Source organism: Pelodiscus sinensis, chromosome 5, assembly GCF_052426305.1.
Source record: "Pelodiscus sinensis isolate ZL-2025 chromosome 5, ASM5242630v1, whole genome shotgun sequence".
NCBI lineage: Eukaryota > Metazoa > Chordata > Testudines > Trionychidae > Pelodiscus > Pelodiscus sinensis.
In genome coordinates, this window is record NC_143056.1 from 21423301 (window position 1) to 21445371 (window position 22071).

The 22071-nt window shown below is 44.1% G+C and overlaps 1 protein-coding gene across 3 annotated transcripts in view; it reads right to left on the reverse strand.

Moving 5' to 3' along the window:
* AMN (amnion associated transmembrane protein) overlaps positions 1 to 20745 on the reverse strand; it is a 65695-nt gene extending 44950 nt beyond the window's left edge. For all 3 annotated transcript variants that reach the window (XM_075926519.2, XM_075926518.2, XM_006119973.5), the window contains exons 1-3: positions 20649 to 20745; positions 11166 to 11284; positions 11023 to 11067 (exon numbers count right to left, since the gene is read on the reverse strand). In XM_075926519.2, coding sequence (XP_075782634.2) covers positions 11023 to 11067; positions 11166 to 11284; positions 20649 to 20691 — 207 coding nt within the window. In that variant the 5' untranslated portion in view covers positions 20692 to 20745. The remainder of the gene's footprint in view (positions 1 to 11022; positions 11068 to 11165; positions 11285 to 20648) is intronic.
* Positions 20746 to 22071: the final 1326 nt, after the last annotated feature.

Sequence of the window (22071 nt, forward strand, 5' to 3'; positions counted from 1 at the left end):
CTTGAATACTGCATGCATATCTGGTCACACCATTAAAAAAAGTTATACTGGCTTTGGAAAACGTAGAGAGAAGGACAACAGAAATTATTAGGCAGTAAGGAACAGCTTTCATATGAAGAGAGATTAAAAAGACAGGGACTTTTCAGCCTTTTCAGAAAAGAAATTACTAAAGAGTCAGGCGGGGGATATATTAAAGATCTAAAAAACATGAATAGTATGGAAAAATTGAATAAGGAAATTTTATTTACTACTTCACTAACATACCATAAGAAGGTCACTCAATTAAATGTATAGACAGCAGATTTTAAACAAACAAAAGTAATTAATTCTTCACAGTCAACCTGTGGAACTCTTTGCCAGGGGATGTTGAAAAGGCCCAAACTATACCAGTGTACCAATACGAACAAAATAAGTTCTGAGGATAACCTCTAGGCTATGTCTATACTGCACCTGTCTTCTGCAAAAGCTTATGCAAACGAAGCATGGATTAGCATATTACTGCGCTTCATTTGTGCATAATTGGCTGGATAACCGTAGTCAGAGAGTTGTTGTTAACGGTGCTAAATCCTGCTGGAAAGGGATAACAAGTGGAGTTCCGCAAGGGTCTGTTTTGGGACCCATACTGTTCAATATCTTCATCAATGATGTAGATATTGGGATAGAGAGTACGCTTATTAAGTTTGCAGATGATACCAAACTGGGTGGGGTTGCGACTTCTTTGGAGGATAGGGACATAATTCAAAATGACCTTAGCAAGTTAGAGAAATGGTCAGAGGTAAACAGGATGAAGTTTAATAAAGAGAAATGCAAAGTGCTCCACTTAGGAAGGAACAATCAGTTCCATACATACAAGATGGGAAGCGACTGTCTAGGAAGGAGCATGGCGGAAAGGGATCTAGGGGTCATAGTGGACCACAAGTTGAATATGAGTCAACAGTGTGATGCTGTTGCAAAAAAAGCAAATATGATTCTAGGTTGTATCAACAGGTGTGTTGTAAGCAAAACTCGTGAAGTTATTCTGCCGCTCTACTCTGCACTAGTTAGGCCTCAGCTGGAGTACTGTGTCCAGTTCCGGGCGCCACATTTCAAGAAAGATGTGGAGAAATTGGAAAGGGTACAGAGAAGAGTGACAAGAATGATTAAAGGTCTAGAGAACATGACCTATGAAGCCAGGCTCCATGAACTGGGCTTGTTTAGTTTGGAAAAAAGAAGATTAAGGGGGGACATGATAGCGGTTTTCAAATATCTAAAAGGGTGTCACAAGGAGGAAGGAGAGGATTTGTTCCTCTTGGTTTCTGAGGACAGGACAAGGAGTAATGGGCTTAAAGTGCAGCAAGGGAGGTTTAGATTGGACATTAGGAAAAAATTCCTAACTGTCAGGGTGGTCAAATATTGGAATAAATTGCCAAGGGAGGTGGTGGAATCTCCCTCTCTGGAGATATTTAAGAACAGGTTAGATAGACATCTGTCAGGGATGGTGTAGACGGAGCTTGGTCCTGCCTTGAGGGTGGGGGGCTGGACTCAATGACCTCTCAAGGTCCCTTCCAGTCCTATGATTCTATGATTTGCATAATTAATTAGGGTCCATTTTTGCTCAAGAGGCTTTTGCGCAAAAAGGAGCTGTGTAGATGACTCTTTTTTGTGCAAAAGCCCCCTCTTGCGCAAGAGCTGTTCTCCCTGAAAAAATGAGGATACTGATTGCTAGTGGCTGCCAGGCCTTCCCTCACCCGTATGATTCTTATGTGCCAGCCTCCTGTTCTTTTCTGAGACCCCTGTGGGCTGATGGATAATTTTAGTCCTGTGACAAGCAATGAGGTGGTTGTGCTGGCAGCTGCAAAGGTTTGCTAGCAGCACAGTTCCATGCTTGCCCCAGGAGTCAGTGAGGGCAGAAGAGGTAGACAATGGGACTGGACAGGTAGCTTCCCATCTGTAAAATGGGCTATTTAAGATCAACCACTTCCATAAAACACTTTAAGATCAGCAGGTAAAAAGCATTAATTTTTACCCTTTATTATTTACATTATCAGAGGGTCTAGGAATCATGGTCAAGCTGGGCACTGAACAAACACAGAACAGAAAGACTGTCCTTGTTCCCTAAAAGTTTTTTTGTTATATTAACACACATTGAACATTCACTGACACTTAAAAATCGCATTGCCCTAGCTATGTTACTCACAGCTGTGAAAAAGTTTGCATCTTGAGTGCTGTCATTAGGTCAACCCATCCCAATCTTCTATTGGCTTTCCTATCACAGAAGTGGATTAACAACATCACGAGAAAACCCCATTCCATGGAAACAGAAAGTCTGGATGTGACAGCTGCTGCACAGACACAGGTGCTGCTTTGTAACAGCTGTAGCGTCAACATGCTATGTTGCCCTTGAGAAGGCTTCTCCAATACAGTGTAAGAAATCGAAAAGCAGTTTTATTTTGCTCTGCTCTGTTGCTGATCCCAGGAATAAAAACAAATGATGGTATCTGAAAAGATTCCACCCTCAAAACTCTTTTGTAGGGACCGGTCACACTCCAGGCGGAGTCAGGCTGTATGATCTCACAGCCTTTTTCATCTCTGCTTGATTGCAATCCTTTCTTGCATTGTGCTTGATTTATCCCTGTAATTTTATGCACATGTAGATATATAATACACAGGTTCCTAAGATACCCTTTGACAAACACAGATTTCCACCTCCATCACAGGGAAAATCACTCCTTTCCTCTCTTTACATTCAGCCAGCACTTCTGCTGTTTCAGAAGCAGGGACTTAAAGTGCTTAGGATTAGCATGAAACATTGCCATTCATTCGAACCAGGCCCCAGGAGAGCAATTGGCATTTCAAGATCAACCTCTACCAGAAACAGAGGAGAAGTGTCATGCTGCAAAGCTTAGTACATTCTGCTCTTACAATTAGGTGGCTAAAAATATAATCTGGGGAAAGGAATCCCAGGGCACCGTGCACACCTGCAATTCTGTGTGTTTGTGTGCTTGTTTCACCCAGCCAGCCTGAACAGCAGAGGCAGCTTGAGGTTGGCAGAGCAAGAAAACATTTGCAACACTGACATCTGACAGACAGCGACGGGACAGATGTCAGAGATTGATTCTGGGGTTAGAATGCTCATTCCCAAATGCATGCCGGCAGCACCCCTGGTTTTTATACATATTTCTTTCCCCTCTCTCTGCAGGGCTGTGCGGCACATGAGGATCAACATTCATTCCTGCTCTTCTAAGGCGCATCAGCGAGTGAAGAGTGGAACACCCGCACGGGCATAATGCACATCTTGTCCTTTAGCACATTATTGAAGAGTATATGTGCAAGGCACATTAACCAGGGAATGTGTGTTTCACAGAAGAGAACCAGGCGCTCAGCAGCTGCCTCAGTAAGCTACCAATGCGGAGGTTGCTATGGCCACTCTTCTCCTTTCAGAACAGAGCGAGGAGAGAGGCGACCTGCATAAATTGGCTGGTGCTGCAATAACCCCCTTGTTTACATCTGCAGAGCTCTTTCATCAATACCCACGTTCAGCAGCTCACGTTCCACCAGCCGCAGAGAGACTCTGTCCCATTTCACGCACTGTGGGGGCGGACGGTTACAAAAACAGTCACACACCCACAAGGGATCCACAGGCACAACATGTGCCACCACACAAAGGAAGGGGAAGTTTTCCAAGGAGCTGCCCCGATGCATGGGGCAGAGCAGGCAGATGGGGAGCTTGTTGCAGGACAGGGGGTGGAACATGGTTAAGGACGGGTGTGGAGCCAGAAGAGCTGTCATGCCTATGGCTTGTGCCCTCTCCCCACAGGAGGGTTACAATTAGGGCCACATCAGGCTACTCCAGCCATGTCAGTGGAATGGCTGCACAGCTGCTTTGCCAATCTGGATGGCTGTCTCCCTCCTTTCCCCCTTTGCAGAGTGCAGCCAAGCAACTTGCCCTAAGCACTGTCCTGAATATTGGAATATTGGACCTGTTCGCCTGATATTAGAATGAATGAATCATGACTTGTCCCCAAAGTGGGCCTTAAACTACAATGCTGAGGTCACTGGATTTCATGTTCCATTGTGAGTGTGGTGCACACGAAAGCTGCTGGCCCTGGACATCAAACTTCGCTACCCAGGGAACAGGGCTGGTGTGGGCAGCTGCATTGCAAAGCCTCCTTAGCCCTCTCCTAAAAGGCCTATTGCTGAAGGGAGTCCACAGTTTAGTCTCCATCCTCAAGCCAGTTCTTAGTCACAGTGTGGGGAGCATCACCCTCCAAGCCATTTCCCTCCAGCTGAGGCAGTGATTTTTCTATCCACTGGGAATTCAGCAGAGACTACAGAGCTCAACAGGCAACTGGCAGCCACCAGATAGAAACAACTTCTAGCCACGACAAACCTAGGTCAAATAGATGAAAGCACCTAAGTGAACTTTGAAAACTAAATCCCATTGACATTCAGTGAGTTGTAGGCACCCGAGGGCCACATTTTCAATGGTATTTAGGCCCTTACCAGTGCAATAGGTAGCTAGTGAGAGATGCAGAAATATGTGGGTGCCTAATTTCCATTGATTCCCATAGAAGCTGGATACCTTGGCACTGCTGGAAAATGCCCCAAGTACTTACTCCAGGTATAGGTGCCATAAGAATTTTGAAAATCTGTCCTAAGTGCTCACATTCTTTTGTAAGATGGCTCCTAAATCACTTGGCTACTTTTGAAAATGTTACCCTCAGGCTATGTCTATACTGCACCCGTTTTGCACAAGAAATATGTAAATGGGGCTAACTGTGGAATATCACTGAGCCTCATTTGCATAATTCATGAGCGCCCACTTTTTGCGCAAGAGGCTTTTGAGCAAAAAGGAGCCGTCTACATGGCTCCTTTTTGCGCAGAAACCCCCTCTTGGACAAGAGCCGTTCTTCGGGAAAAAATGAGGAATAATGGCTCTTGTGCAAGAGGGGGGTTTTGTGCAAAAGGTGCCGTGTAGATGGCTCCTTTTTGCTCAAAAGCCTCTTGTACAAAAAGCGGGTGCTCATTAATTATGCAATGAGGCTCGGCAATATTCCATGCTTAGCCTCATTTGCATATTTCTTGCGCGAAAGGTGTGCAGTATAGACATAGCCTTAGTCTGGATTTGAAGTGGTGACCTAGAGCCAGGTTTTGATCCACTAATAACCCAAATTTGGGGGTTTGTTCAAATTATTGAACTGTCAAAGAAAGGGCCCTGTTCCGCCAGGTGCAGAGAGGGCTTCCAACTCCCAGCAGTGCCAGATTTAGGCACAAGCTAAATTTAGGGTCTGAGATTATGCGGGGTCTCTAAATACAAAGAAATTACTAGTTTTTATTTGCATGCTTGCCTATATATATATATATACCCATAGATATGCAAATATCAAACTTTTGTATTTCTATTTTCATTGTCCTTTCTGTTAGAATAATATAGATTGTTTGGTAATGACATGGGGCCTCTGAAACGTGACATAGTTTAAGGCTTCAGCCTGTCTTAATCCCATCCTGATCTCTGGGGACCAGCTCAGCAGCTGGCTATTGGAAGCTGAAGGCAAGAACAGCCCAGAGGAGCCCACGCTTCGCATATATTGATGTACTGGCTGCCAACTCAGAGAGAATGAACCCTGTATTCTCTGAGACAAATTGCAACAGCCAGTTCCTGCTTAGCTCCTGTTAGTTTGCCACCCACAGCCCATTGATGGGGTTTGTTAAACCTGGGCTGGATCCAGGGCAGATTAATGTGTGGAGGAGATTTTGACAGGTAGCTTCTCTGAGTGACAGCACTGAGGACACTTCCAAAGAGATGCAGCAGACTTTTGTGCATTGACTTTTTTAACCCCCCAAGAGCATAAAATAAGTTCCTGTTTTTTAAAGATTCTAGCTGAATATGGAGAGCACAATTCCTCTCCCTGCATCACAGCTAAATGTCATTGCAGAGCTTGCTAAAATATTGAGTTACATTGATTCCTTACTAAATCCAGAATTCTCTAACAAAAAATGCCATCTCCTTATCCCATTTATACCTTCATCATGACCCTACACACACAGTACCTAAGGTCTGCCGCGCTGTGAATAGACAGTACGTAGCCAATAGCCACAGCACATCTGCAACACTGCAGTCAGTTCAGAGTGCCCCAATGTCAAAATGACGTAGAGAAACTGAGGGGAATTCAGAGAAGAACAGCAAAAATGATCGGAGGGTGAAGAGGCTGATTTACGAGGAGAGAGAAACAGAGTTAAATATCAAGAATTAGCTTCCCCTGTATGCAACTCTGGGCATGTCAGGATAACTGTATTCAAAACATCTAAAAAGGGGGTAGGGCCAAGGAGAAAGGGAGATTATTTGAGGTGGGTGCAAGTAGAATTGATAGGATGGAAGTAAGAAAAGGAAAGTGAAGATGTGGAAAACTTGCAGAAAGGAGTTCTATAAGATCCAGATTTTTAGAGCCTGGTATTTAGGTGCCTTGCTCCCACTGAAATCTCTCAAGTCAATAGAAGATGAAGTCCCTAATCTGAATTTTGCCCTTTGATGGAATGGGCTGTGATGGCCCGTTCTTTGGCCAAAGGCTGGGTAGCATCTCCATGAAGACTCAGAAGCTGAACATAGTCTTGTTGATTTATGTGATCAATTTCACTGAAATATTGAAGCTGCAGACTAAAAAGGCGCATTTCTGCTTTTCTCTCCAATCCTGAAAATCCATTTTCCTGATGAGCCAGTCACCAAATTTCATGCCATCCTCCGGAGGGAGGGGCAGATCAATTCTTTGATTTTTAAAAAAATCCTGAACTTTGGCATCATCTTTATCATCTGGTGACAAAGACCAGAGAACAGATCCCCACCCCGTACATAGAGAGAGCTGAGCTGAATCAGAGCCCTAGAGACCTCGGTCAGGTCAATACAGGATAAATCCTTATGTCTGTAATACTTTGACAAAATGAATGGTCTGCACTATAGATGGTGGCTGTTTGGGGGCTTGGTGCCAGTCTCAGTCCTTAGAGATACCCTATTTTACAGCAGCAGGAGTTGGGTCAGTATGCAAAGAGCCCTGAACTGAACCTTTAGCTGTTATAAATTGTTGAAATCAAAGGCATGGAGACAATTTACACTTGCTCAGGATCTGACCCCATCTGTTTTGTAGTGGTGTTTGACCGTAAATTCTTCTGGGCAAGGTTGGCGCCTTGTTCCTCATCTCGTAAAGTACCACGTTCATTTGTGATGCCACGTTAATGTTAAAAAGTAATAATTTGGCACTCCTATTCTCCATGACTTATTTTAAGTCTTGATGGGGCTTGAGCTGTAGCAAGTCTGACCCACTTTATTGACATCAGGCCCAAATGGGTAGAATTCAGAGCCAGCTGTTCCAATTTGGATCCATTTCACAGAAAAGGCCCTAAGCAGAGTACGTTGGATTTAGCTGAGGAGCCCGAAGATTGAGGGTATTTCTTTTGGGTTCATATCTCACAAAAAGCCTATAAAACATAAATTCTGAGGCTAAATGACTTCAGCACATTCCCATTCATTAGAAGCCTGTCTAATATGCTGCAAAATAATTGTCTAAATCTGAGGTAGCTCAGCACAATAATTAGACATAAAATCCCCTGGAGCATGGCAAGAATGAAATCTTCAGCTGAGAATCTAATATCAGCGCGCCCGTCAGCTGACAGCAGGCACATCCTCTGGTGTGCAACCGAGGGGAAGGGGCAGGTTTGAGGGTCAGGCTGGGACTCCGACATCACAGCAGCAGAGCTAACAGCTAGTAAAAGGCCTGAGGGTGCAGTATGCTAAGCTCCCATTAGCTTCCATGGGCCTATGAAAGCGCTCAGCATTTTGCAGGATCAAACCCTCTATCATTTATATTGATAAAGATGTAATAGACATGAGGGATAAGCTGCTCTGCTGGCGAGATGAGGTGTATTTACCACTCTAAATCCTCACCACCTACGTATGGCAAGGCACAAACCTGTCTCTTTGACATGAACTAGTTCCTGAGGACCACACCAGCCTATTTTAAAGCACAACTACAGCATTGATTTCAAATGGCAAGTTCTGCTTAAAAACCACAGTTCAATGTGGTGCTTTAGATCAGTACCCAAGCAAAGTAACAGTTTCTTCAGCCTGCTTTAATAACTTGTCCTCTTTCTTCATGGCTGTAGAATCCCTATACGTCAGTGAACCCCATAACCTTTCAGGTAAGATCAGAATTTTGTGTTCTTTTGCAGATGAAGTTCTTATTTGTATTAAGCTTTTATGAGGTCTATTTTTTCTTCAGAAGATATGGTCTTAGCTTTTTTTAATCTCAGCTGTTTAGCTTGTTTTTGAAAGGCTAATCCTATAATGAATAATAATAAATACTTTGCAGTTATGAACTTTCACAATAGACTGCAGAGTACATTAATCGGTAAACAAAATAAAATCTACTGAACTATATGGCACTTACTTTTTCTTTAGTAAATGTCACATCATTTGACAATTATATTTGCAACGTATTTCATAGACATTTCTTTCTGCTAACATTCACTTTATTTAAAAATTCCATATTTTATAGTTTAGATTAAAAGGTAATAATTTCTCCAAGCACACGTAGAAGAATTACATGTGGCACTCTGTTATTAAAGCACCAAAACTATCAGTAGTAAGCAGCTTGTGCAAATTATAGTCCATACATTTAAACGCCAGGTCCATTTGGATATAGTGACAAAAAGCAAACAAACAAACTTATAGCAGCTAAAAATGACCAGGACAATTGTGTCACAAATAGATCACATCTGGATGAAAATCCTAGAGCCTGGATTTTCAGATGATGGGTACATTAGAATTGCCAAAACCAGATCCCGTTATAATAAATATAAGGATAGCTAGAAAAATCAGGTCACCATGGAAACCTCAGCTGCCATTTCCATGAGCAAATGTTCTTTGCACAGAAATCAAGACGGGCTGACTTTGGTGTGACATGATTGAGGTTAACAGGAACATCTGCCTGCCTGCCAGGGTGGTGCACACATCACACAATTTATTTTAAACTGCTCCTCCTCCCCTCACAAAGATTAATGTTCAAAACTCTCTAGAACTGGCCACTCTTCAACAAGAGCTTAGTGAAGTAAGAGAAGGTGGCTTGGAACATGAATGAAGTGGAATGTTTTTGAATGATGAAATTGTCAACTGAGAGCTTACACCCTGCCTTGTGCAGGGAGAACCTCTGACATCCTGAGGAGCCTCTCATTGACAAGAAATGAGAAAGACCCATTCAGCTACCTATTCCTTGCTTCTGTCTATGCTAGATTGCTCCCTGCAGCTTCTGTCCCATCTCCCTCTCTTCTGTCAGTTTTTAAATGGTGCTCAGAGATGATGGGGAAACGTGGAACTACCATAGATTGGGCAGAGAGCCAGGACAGGAAAGACACACTGGTGATACAGTTCTTATACCACACTCCAGTCCTCACTATGGCCCTGATCCAGTCAAGAACTACAGAACCTGTTTCGCACTATGCACGCAGGTAGACCCATGGAACTCAGTGGCCAGACAGACAGAGAGACCATTGACTGAATTGACAATAGGGCTTCCTTCAAGGAGGCTATTCAACGGGCTAATTGATACTTTTGGCACCAGATAGCAACACTCCGATCAGTTTGAGGACTTTATGCTGTTTTCAGTTGGTGGCTTTTGTTATGAGCTAGAATACTACAGCATATGAGCCTTAATTTATTATTGGTAATATTATTTGGCCAATAGGATTTTTTCTTTTGTGGGCATCTTGACTTTCCCTTTGTTTCACTTGGTCCTGTGACAATCCGTTACAATCTCTTACCCTTCAAATATCCTCCTATCAGACTTAATCCTGCATGGTGCTGAGCAGTGAGTGGAAGATGAAGGAGCTCAGCGCCTCTTAACCCTGTACTTTATGTATTCACTTACCAACTGCTGCACAGATATCTAGTTCTGGGCTGGTTCCTCCCTTTACCCCAAGAGCCATTTATTATGCTTTTTTCTGCACTTCCTCCAAATTAGTTCGCTCTCTCTCTCTCTGGGATGTGGCTGTCTAGAACTTCAAGGTACGACCTCACCCCAAAGGAGCTCTTGGCCCCAGAACCTTGGCTTGATCTCTCCTACATATGACACCACAGTGTTGCTCTGGAGGGATTTCTTTACAAATCCCTCCCCTCCCATCAGCCCCAATACCGCCCGCCTCCCATGACCTACACTAATTTGTCTGATTATCCTGTGGTAACACTCCTTTCTGTGGGACAGAACAAGAGCCACCACTTTGCTCCCCCTAGAAACAAGACTGCCTTTTGCTCAGCCTGGACAACAAATGGCTTCCTATGGGTATGTCTACACTACCACCCTAGCTCGAACTAGGGTGGCTAACGTAGGCATTCGAACTTGCAAATGAAGCCCGGGATTTAAATATCTCAGGCTTCATTTGCATGGTCCCGGGCGCAGCCATTTTTAAATCCCCTTAGTTCAAACTGACTGCCCGCAGCTACACGCAGCACGGACTAGGTAGTTCAAATTAAAGCTCCTAATTCGAACTACCATTAAACCTCCTTGCAGGAGGAATAACGGTAGTTAAATTAGGAGCTTTAATTCGAACTACCTAATCCATGCCGCGTGTAGCCATGGGCAGGTAGTTCAAACTATGGGGCATTTAAAAATGCTGGCGCCTGGGAACATGCAAATGAAGCCCGGGATATTTAAGTCCCGGGCTTCATTTGCAAGTTTGAATGCCTACATTAGCCACCCTAGTTCAAATTCGGGTGGCAGTGTAGACATACCCTAAGAGGAGAGCTTCAATGGAGTTCCATAAAACCACCACTACAGGACTGTTCTTCAATGTTCTGCTCACCCCTGCCTTCACAGCAAAACTCTGATTGCCTGTGCAAGCACACCTGCACTACCCAGGATATCGAATGAGACACCAGAAGTGGCTCGGGAACCCAAGTGCCTGCATTGCAGCAGTCTTTGTATCACTTGGCTGACTTTGCCCCATATTCTTGACAGTGTTTGTCCCCACCATATTTGGTGCTGCCATAGGTGTCCTTACCATGTCCATCAGAGAGTGAGTTGTCTGGACAAAGACAGAGATCACCTGCAAAAAAATGACAAAAAAAGGGGGGAAGGCTGAGCGCATTTCCCTTGAGCAGGTAGAGACCAGCCAAAATGAATGCTAATTTGAAAATCAAATACCTCATTACTCTTGAAAAGCACCACCTCGTTAGCACATGGAATTCTGCCTTTATCCCAGTTGGAAGCATTTTCAAAATTGGTGTTTGGGATCCATTGTTTGTACACAGCAACTGAAGCAGCTAGGAGAAGCAAAGAAAGAAATGGAATGCAATACACTTCTATTTCTACACAGACATTTCCAAACACTCTGGGGCCAAATGGTGAGTCAATAGAGCTACAAGACACCAATTGAGGATCTGGCCCTGTATAGCCCCCAAATCCTCCCAGAATTAGTTAATACAGCGACACAATGACAAACAACAACTGCAAAGAAATGAACTGCCAGTGTCTCAGATTGGAACCAGAGGACCCAATTGTATAAGCTGTTCCTCAGATCTTATCCAGGCAAAATGCTCAACAACTTACTGATTTTGCCATTGATTTGAAACCTGCTCAGAGCTGGTGTGAGAGCCTTCATCTGGGTAGTGCCTCAGGACTGCCAACCCAAAGCATTCAAAACACCATGCTTCTAGCCCTTTCCTGTCTCAAACCCCCAAGAGTTTGGCTATAAAATAATCAGATTTGAATAATACCATATGTTGGATTCTTTTTATATCCCTCCTAGTTTCTAAGCCTCTGCAGTCCATTTTTGCAAGCTTGCATTCGCAGCCAGGAGGAGTGGGCACTTTTTAAAAAAAATTAACAAAAGCAGAGATTCTCAAGAAATAACATGACTCCAGGAGCTTAAGAGAAACATCTCAGAATGTCCTACTCGTGATGAAATCATGGAAGTTGACCACACTGGCACCTGCCATGTTGAACAATTTCCTTTCACCTCACTGGTCAACCAGGCCTATTCCTCTCCTTTATCTCTGTAGTTGTGTTATTACCATTCACTGAAGGAGACAGGAGTTTAATTGGATCAGGGCTAAGTGACGGTTAAACAGGCTGCAACTGGGTGTAGAGTAAGTGCAAAAGCACATGAAAAAAAATGCAGATGCCCTTAAACAAGAAGGAGGGCCTTGGGCTATGAAAAATCCACACCACTGAGTAGAGTTTTTTAAGCCAACCTAAGTTCCTGTGTAGATGGTGTTAGGTTAACAGGAGACTTCTTCTGTCAACCTAGCTACCACTTCTCAGGAGATGGAGTGCCTATGCCAACTGAGATCCTTTCTGTCAGCATAGCTAATATCTACACTGAAGCAGTACAGCAGCGGAGCTGCTTCAGTGCCACTGCAGTGTATAGACAAGCCATTTGCCTCATACAGAAAATGCTATTGTGTTACAATCAGAACACCTTTATATCTGTATTTTTTATTTATAAGGCTGGAGACAACAGAGAGATGCAGACAGACTGGAGAATACAAACCAGCAGGAGGGGCAGTAGTATAGCTAACACGGTACAACCTTTCTTTGTAGTCAAAGCCTAATTTAGCAACTGGATCTCACGGTGACTCAAGGACTTGTGAACAATCAATACCATCCAGAGTGGTTGTCAAAATGCCATCATAAAAAATGAGGAAGTTGGCCCAATTATTCACTGTGGATAAACTACCTGACAAATGTAGCTCTTTCCTTTCTTTTATGAACTGACTCTTCTGCAGACGCTTTTGTGAATCCGATGCAGTGTTGTAGTTGGTTGGTCCCAAGATATTAGCGAGACAAGAGTCATGAAGTAATAGCTTTTATTGGACTGACTTCTGTTTGCTGAGAGGGGCGTGAAGTGGTGATTTCTAAGTATTTGACAAGTAATGCCACCAAACCAGCCTCAGTTTATGGTTTGTTTGAAAACTGCTCATTTGGGCTCTTCACTCCTGTTCATTACTCAAGACATGTAGTCAGTTAAGTCACATGATATTGTTTTTACTCCTTGACTGGATAAATGAAACTTCTAATACACAAGAAAAACGAACAGGCTTGTCTCTCCACAAGTCCCCAGACTTGCAAATGATTATGAGAATTGTAGGAAGACTAGCCAGTCCCTAAACACACGTACAAACACAAACCTTTTTGCATTACTGATAGTGCATCACAAATTCAAAAGAGCATCACTATGGTTGTACCGGGCAGCTGTTGGGACTTTGAGCCAATGTTTATAAACCCCAGTTCTGCAGTATTCAACCAGCCTTCCTGAGCTCTGACTGATCTACACTCAGCTGCTTCATTCTGTGTGGGTAGATTTAAAGAGACTTCTCTGAGACTGAGATCATCATTCTGCCTCTATATGCCAGAGATGGAATTTTCTGCATCGGAGCAAAAAAAAAAAAAAAAAAAGCATTATAGCCTGCGTGTGTATCTTAAATTAAGCAATGTCAAAACGCTCCCCTCCCTGGGTGCAGTTAGCACAGGGGACATTTTCAACGCTGCGATTAACACGTAGTTGCGGAACACCGATGGCTGAGCGAGAAACACTGTCTGTGCATGTACAAGATCTCCAAGTGGAAAACCAGAATGTTGTATTACCAAATACCAGTATTAAAATTACTTATTATTTCTTTCTTTTGGGATTAGGGCCTCATTGTAGTAAGCACTGTACAAACACAAGGACAGTCCCTGTCCCATCAGGTGCGATTTAAACAACAGAGAAGGGGTGAGTGAATAAATAGACAAGCAAAGGGGGGGGGGGCGGTTGAGGCTAAGGGAAACAGAAGAGGGAGATGGCGGTTGACTCTAAGCGCTGTGTGCCCCTTGCAGGGAGGGGGCAAGGTCAGAGGAAACTTTGTGTGCTTCCCCCCACAGCCAGGCCCTGATTGGCCTGGGGTGAGGAGAGCATGCAAAGTCTCTCTTTTGTATGGAAATGGGTGACAGGGGATCATGTGAGGATTACCTGTTGTGTTTCCTCCTTCTGGGGCATCTGGTATTGGCCACTGTTGGCAGACAGGATAATGGCCTAGATGGACCATTGGTCTGACCCAGTATGGCCATTCTTGTGTTCTTTTGCTTCCTCCCCAGCCCTGCAAGGTGCATGGGGCACTTAGCATCAACCACCAAGGTGGTTGACGCAAAGCGCCGCACACCCCTGGTGGGGAAGGAGACTTTGCCCAATTCCCTGAACCCAGATCCTGATTAGCGGGTTAGATCCAGCCTGCAGAAGCCCTTTTGCCCACCACTGCACCAGGCACACCAGTTGAAAATGAAGCTTATCTTATCAGCTGTGTATGTAAATGGGGTTCACATAATCAGATGGGCCCGCTCTTTGGTATCTCTACTGTCAGATTCTATCTGACCCACCATACAGCCTTTGTGTCACAGAGTACAGATCAGATTTCATCCTTTGTGGTGGGTGGGTTGTCTCACATTGTCTGATCCTCCAAAAATGTGAATTCTAGAGATGTAAAAGATTAACCAGTTAGCTAGTAAACCTCACCCATTAAGGGAGAGGCTTACCAGTTCTGGTTAACCAGTAAGGGCTGGAGCAGTTCTCTGCCCACTCCGGGCAGGGGGTTGCTCCAGACTAGGGTTGCCAGATGGTTTAACCAAAAATACCGAAGCCTCCCCCCCTCAAAAAAAAAAACTGTTGAGGAAAAAAAGGTGGAGACCAAAGTTGTTGAGAGGGAAAAAAAGGACCCCGACAGTTATTAAGCCAAAAAAAAAAACCCCCTCCCCCGCCCCCCGCCAAAAAAAAAAAAAAAAAAAAAACCAGCATGGCCCCTTTAAAACTTTTGGGGCTTTTTTTGCTGGTGGCCATCTTGTTTTCTTACTCTGTGCCAGAAGAGAGCTCCCCTGTGGAACCAGTAAGCGGGGTGGAGGGAGGTCCGGCAGGGCTGGGCGGGGCGGTGTGTCCCAGGAGGTGCCCAGGGGCTGGGCCCGGTTGCTAAGTGTGGTAGGGTTGCCAGGTGTCTGGTATTTTTGCCTCCTAACAAGGAAAAAAAATTGAAAATACCAGACATTTTAGGTGTCCAGTATTTTCTGATTTATTTTTTTTAAAGCAGACAGGAGGCGAAAATACCAGGCTGTCCAGGTCAATACTAGACATCTGGCAACCCTACTCCAGACCCGTGGGGCCTGCGGGAGCAGCTCCTGTCTATGGTGGGTCCAGCTGCTCCCCCACCTCCCCTACAGCTTATACACTAGCTCCCCAGGAGTGGGGCCAGCAGGGGTTACCGGCCCCGCTCCCAGGGAGGCAACTGCAGAGCTTGCAGCGAATGCTCCTAGGAAGGTGGCTTTGCTGCTGCGGAGAAGCCACCTCCCTGGGAGCAGGGCCAGCAGCAACTTCTGCTGGCCCTGCAACTTCTGCTGGCCCTGCTCCCAGGGAGGCTTCACAGTGGTCTCTGCAGTATAAAGCTAATTTAAGCTTTATACTGCAGAGCCTGCAGCGTGGGTAACCGCTCTGATTTTTAGCAGTTACACGATTGCATGTTTAAACGCGTCTTTACATCCTTAGTGTATTCCTGACATTTGTACGACCCTTTTCTCAACCCTCCCCACTCTATATTTTTAAACACACCGTCTCTGCTATAGACACAGGCACAAACATTTGCTCTGATGAACCCTTCAGTTGGCCAGCAAAAGTCACTAGTGCAACAATATGGGTGTCGCACTCTGGCCTTGTCTACACTGGCAAGTGTTGTTGCCTAAAAAAGGTTTTGGTGACAAAACCCCAGGAGTGTTCACATTGCAACACAACAAAAATCATGACAAATGCCCAATTTCGACAAAAAACTTTTACCTCTACAAGGGACTTTTGTCTCTCCCCCTCCTTTTACTGTTGACAATCATGTAGTGTGTATACAGAAGGTTTTTTGTTGAGTTTATTGACCTCTAGCATGTTTCCCACAATGCCCAATTAGCCACTCTGGCCAGGACAAGTAGGAGTGGTGTCCTTAGCCTCTGTTTGTCAGAGGCTGGAAATGGATGACAGGAGAGGGATCTCTGGAGCATCTGGCATTGGCCACTGTCAGAAGACAGGATACTAGGCTAGATGGACCTTTGGTCTGACTCAGTATGGCCAGTCTTATGTTCTTATATGGTGATGGAGGAGTGTTAAAATGAAAGTTATGAATGATGGAGAAGAGACTATGCATGCTAGTGGGGATCTGCTGATATTTAAGTAGCTCGTACTGATTCCTTTGTAATTGTAAATTCTATTTGCGTGGCCTGACTGAGCTGCTATGCATATGCTATGAATATCACTGCATATGGCCATACACAAACTCGAGGTGCGGGGTCAGGGGGGGCATTTTTAAAATGTGCACATAAAAATAGCAGCATAGTGTAGACAGGGCATTTGTCGTTTTAACATTGTTTAACTGGTAGAGTTTGAAATCTTAGCAGGGAACCTCAAAAGGCAAACTCGAGGAGGAGGAGGTCCTAGACTGTGCCTTCAATACCTACGTACGTTTAGACAATCTGTTGACTAATGAAGACAAGACCTTCCAACGAGGTTCTGCTGGTCTTACTGAAACAGACAGCACAAGAGAACAAGCAACACATTTCTCTTTTAACATTATGCCTGAATACCATAGAAAGCTCTTTCAAAAATATCTACTACATTCTGCACATTCTTATGCTTTGGAGACCCAGAGGTCCACTAGTACCAACTGGCAAAAAGTTCACTTGTTCTTTACAAGCTACTGCTATCTCAGCCCCAAGAAACTCACTACACCTAATATTTCACTCTCATAGTTTCTATCCAGTAAGAGTAGTAGCATGTAAGAGATCTGCTGACAACTTGTAACTTCCAATTCTCATAATCATTGTGAGGTGCATGCGCATGGGTAACTTTAAAGGAATTACATAACTATATTGCAAATTATGTTTTCTCTATAGTTCTGGAATACAAATGAGTCACCAGGCAATCATGTGTCTTGGTGATGGGCCATTCAAGCAGAAGAGAGTTGTCACCCCTCTCTCATCAGCCAGTAATATAATGCAAAGTTCAGTTGTCTACCCTTGCTCCAGTCCACAACAGCCACTGGAAAGCCAATTGCTCAAGATGGGGCCAATAATCAAAAGAATTTGCAGATTAAAAAGGAATGTAAGAGCCTGTGAATGGAGACAACAGATTGATTCAGCCTGTGAATGGAGACAACAGATTGATTCAGCCTATCAGAGGCTATATCTACACTGCATCTCTCCTGCGGAAAAACATATGCAAATGAGGCTAAGTGTGGAATATCGCTATGCCTTATTTGCATAATTAATGAGGCTCCATTTTTGCACAAGAGGCTTTTGCGCAAAAAGGAGCTGTCTACACAGCTCCTTTCTGTGCAAAAATCCCCTCTTGTGCAAGAGCCGTTCTTTCACATATGGACGGCTCTTGCACAAGAGGGGTTTTTTACACAAATGCCTCTTGCACAAAAATGGAGCTTCATTAATTATGCAAATGAGGTGTGGTGATATTCTACGCTTAGCCTCATTTGCATATGTTTTTCTGCAAGAGAGGGGCAGTGTAGACATAGCCACAGAGAGGGGGGAAGAAATGGTGTCCAGTCACTGAGGAGACATCTTGTTGAGCAGGAATGTTTCATGAATGTTTGGCTTCAGGTCCCCAGGAAGCCAGCCAGCTGCCTGACAGACTGAACTTCTGGAGGAACCTGCTTTATTAGACAGGGAATGTAACTGGTAACAAATGGAGGCCCTACTTCACATTTTATGTTTTATATTGTAACTATTAGGATACAGTTATTCAGGACTGCCTGTAAAGGCCTACACTCTTAAGAACTGTATTCTTACCATTTTGCTAATTGCAGGAGTATAAAAGCAAAGAATCAAAATCACAGTCTGTCTGTACATGACACTGAGGCCTTGTTCTTAAGCTAAGACACTTGGCTAAGCAGCAAGGGCCTCCATTAGCTGGGAAACGTACAGTTAGGTCCTGACATATTCCAAACCAGTGACACTGAAACAAGGCAATTTGGGGCAATTAGAAAGGCGATCCAATCTATCACCTTCAGATAAAGGGAAGAGCCTAGAAGATTTAAAGAAAATGTAGGTGGATAGTGCTCAGTCTGGCAAGGACCCACTTATCAATACTTGGGATTGTGAAATCCTCATTTCTTTATTTTTTGTCATTATAGTCCCCATCTCTTTATTGTTTATCTGTATGGCTTCTGTTTGGTTCTTTGATTGTTTCTGTCTGGTTTATAATAAATTGCTGGGTGTGAACCAATGAAGGTGGTGGGATATAAGTGGTTAGATAATCATGTTACAATATGTTAGGAGTGTTTAGCTAAATTTCAGAAGAATGATTGGTTAAAGTATAGCTGAAAATGTTATTATATACATGGAGACAAACAGGAAGGAAGGAGGAACAAGGAAAAAAAGGAAAGGAAACTGGATTCATGCTTGCTGAAAGCTAACTCCAATAAACATTGAATTGTTTACATCTCTGAACTTTGGGTATTGCTATTCTCTGTTCATGCAAGAAGGACCAGAGAAGGGGGAGGATGAAGGGATAAACCCTCTAAGAGTAACCATTTGTTTCCATCTTTCTTTCTCTCTCTCTTATTCCTAGTGGAACCTCTATTCTTTCTGAAATAATCTTTAATTTTTTCATGAGTGAGTGCAAAGAATCTGGGATTTGTGAGTAGCCAGTGTCAAGGACTGAATATCACTGGGCAATGCTTCACAGGGACTCGGGCACTGGGTGTACCTCTTGTTAACCTGTAACACAAAGACAGGGCTGGCACATTCCCAAGGAGTGAGCTTTCATGGCTGGCATGCTAGGTGTGTTGAGGAGCTTGCACAAACATGACTCCCTCATGCTAGGGAGAAAGGGTAACAAGGTGACTCATAGTCCCAGGTACCCCTAGAACTGTCTCACCTTCATTAAAATGAAAATGTTTCTGTTCTTTATACGGTGAGGCTGCACCACAAACAGATATGTAGCTGCCCTGCAAACCCGGCCTTCAAGTGAAGTGTTTGTTGGCAGCTGTAAGGCCAACAGGCAGAACCAAACCTAGGACCTCTGGAGTTTAGATCATGAGCCTCTATTGCTTGAACTAAAAGCCAGAAGGTTCTCATCCAAGGCGGTAGAGAAAACTCATTCTTTGTGAGGGGTGTAAGTGCCATTACATAGGACAGTGAACTACACCTGGTAGGTGTGGGGGTCACCCAGCCACACCACAGTGGCAGTAATGCAGAAAATTCACTCTTGTCAATGTAGTATGACTTCCAAAGCCAACCTGGGACATCCAGGGCTATCGTTATGAAGGCCCAGGTTCAGCAAGGTGCATACACACATTCCTAACTTAGAGCACGCGAGTAATCTAACTGAAGTCAATAAGCCTGAGTCTGATTTAAGGCCATGAAGGTGCCTTAAATTAGGCAAAAATGTATATCCAATGTAAGGCCTCTTTACCCTGCTCTGGCAATGTAATGAGAATCAGACCCAATAGAACAAACCCACACGTTTCAATGATATCCTGAGGTCTCTTCCCACCCTATGATTCTAAGATTCTAAGTTTAAAAGTGAACACATGCACGAGAACCTTACTGAACTGAAACCTAAATGTAGGCAACTTTTGGTTTTACCTTTCCTTTATGAGAAGATATTTAAAAAACAAACAAACAAACAAACAAAAAAACCAATGGGGCCAACAGCCTCACTGAGCCTTTGGGGTGGGGAGCTGGCTTTGCACTCCTCAAAGAGCTGAGGATGGGACTCCCTTCCCCGTGGCAGCCCTCAGAGCTGCCTGGAGCGCACTGTGCAGGGGCTCCAGCGGTGATTTGAAGGGCCCAGATTCTGGCCACCCCACTGCTGTAAGTAGCAGCAGTGGTGACTGGGAGCCCTGGCCCTTTTGAATCACCAAGCCCTGAGGCAGTTGCCTCCTTCCCCATCAGCAGGCCTGCAAAAATCCTGTTATACCAAAGTAGCAACAACATAATTATAATCCCCAGAGACAGGAAAGGTTACAGTTCCAATTGAATGTATAAATTGATTCCATTGCACATATGTAGTAAGTTCTATCCTGATTTGGCTGGGAATATGTAGCTTACCTTATGAAATGTACAATTCCCTGCACCATCAGCTGGGGTAAAGCGACATTGTTTCCTTGCTTTCAATAAAGTAAGGCTGGATTACACCATCTGAGGATCTGGCCCCAAGTGGTGCAATGCAGCCAAGTTAATCCAACTATTGCAGCCTCAGCTGATACAATTCCTAATTTTAACTGTGCACCGCAGCATTGCATTAATGCACCTTTTGCCTCTATATCAACATTCCTTGACTGTTTAATCAGTCCTTTCGCTGAGGAATCATGGTTCCTGAATGTTAAATACATATGCATATTCAACAGAAGATGGCTCTTCAGAGCATAGCTACAGGCTTAAAAAAATAAAAGAGTGGAGAAACCCCAAGCAGCAGAGGTATAGTGAACAAGAGATGCAAATCACAGCCCACTCGCTTTCTCTTTGTCCATTTGGAAATGAATTTTTCCACTTGCATTAGAAATACATCACCAACTACAGAATCCATGGCACATTATTACCTAAAGCTTGAAATAGAAAAAGCTTTTGTGCCCTCATTCTCCATTCTCAGACCATTCCTGTCACATTACTCACCAAGGAGCTGCACAAAACAGAGGAGGAAAAGCAGACCCTTCATTTTGCAGTCCACTACTAGCACATTCCTTCCCAGCCCTCGAATGATCTTTGGACTAGCCGGGGTCACATGATGCTTTATACACTTGGGAGTCCGGAGGGGAGCACAAGCATTGGGAGAAGACTGGTGAACTATTAAGCTTTAGGATGAACCTCATTTACATGGAGATTTGTCAAGTCTCAGATGCCAGGCTATTGCTAACACCTTCTCAGAGCTCACCAATTTTTTAAGAGCACTGCTTGGTCTTGCCTGGAGTGTGATGTAATAATGAAAGCAGGGGTTGGAGAGTCAGAGCTCCAGTCTCAGCTATGCAATGCTCGTTGTAGGATCTTTGGCAAGTTGTCTTTCCATGCCTCAGTTTCCCCACCTGGACTTGCCCACCTTACTGTGGTTGAAGATTCTTAGATTTACTGTCTGTACAGCACTTTGAAGAGGTAAAGCACAGTACAAGTACTAAGTGCTATTATTGTATGTCATTCTCCACTCCAAAATGCCTCTTATCTTATAATTCCTAATAGTAGTGTCAATGTGTTTTCAATTAGCGTTCTGGGAAGAAAGCAGCTCACAGACACGGCTTGTAATTGTACTTTGGACCCCAACTGATTTTCTCATTATCTGAACAGTTATGGCTCCTTTTCTATCCCAGCACAGTCTTGGGCAGGCAATTAGGGGTCAAAGGGAGTAACAGGCAGTAATATGAGCAAATGCAGGAAGACAAACGTGTTACCTCACAACAATTTGTCACTCTCCGAATGTCCTTAGAGCACACACAGTTCCAGAGAGGCAGAAGGAGAATTCTGGGCACATTGCCTGCTTCACCTATTCGCCACCTATACTCCCAGGTTTCCACTCACCAGCTACTTCCCAACAGACCTCCACCCACACGGCCTTTGGCTTGAGGACACTCTGCTGCTTAGGGTCAGTGAGTTTGCATCAAGAGAGAGGTATGTGTGGAATTTCAGGAGGGTCTATATATCTAGGTACCTGTGTTAAGGGGGTGCACAAGGAGGCTGGCTCTGTATTGGCTGCTCTGTGTGTCTGCATTGAACTGTTGATATGCATATGACTGTGGGACTGTAGTAGGTTATGGATAGAGGGGTCAAAGGAATGCTTGTCTTAAGAGGAAAAACTATGTAGCACTTTAAAGACTAACAAGATGGTTTAATAGCTTAAGAGGTGTATTGTTTCTAAGATTTCAGTGCTGATTCTCTCTCTCTCTCTCACACACACACACACACACACACACACACACACCCCGCTCAACCTCATCTCTGCAGAGCTGGGGAGAGGAGAGAGACAAAGGGCAGGACAGTGTTCCCTATCTTAAAGAGATATGGTGTGGCTTCTTTCAGAAACTTACCCAGCAGCAGAGAGCACATGTAA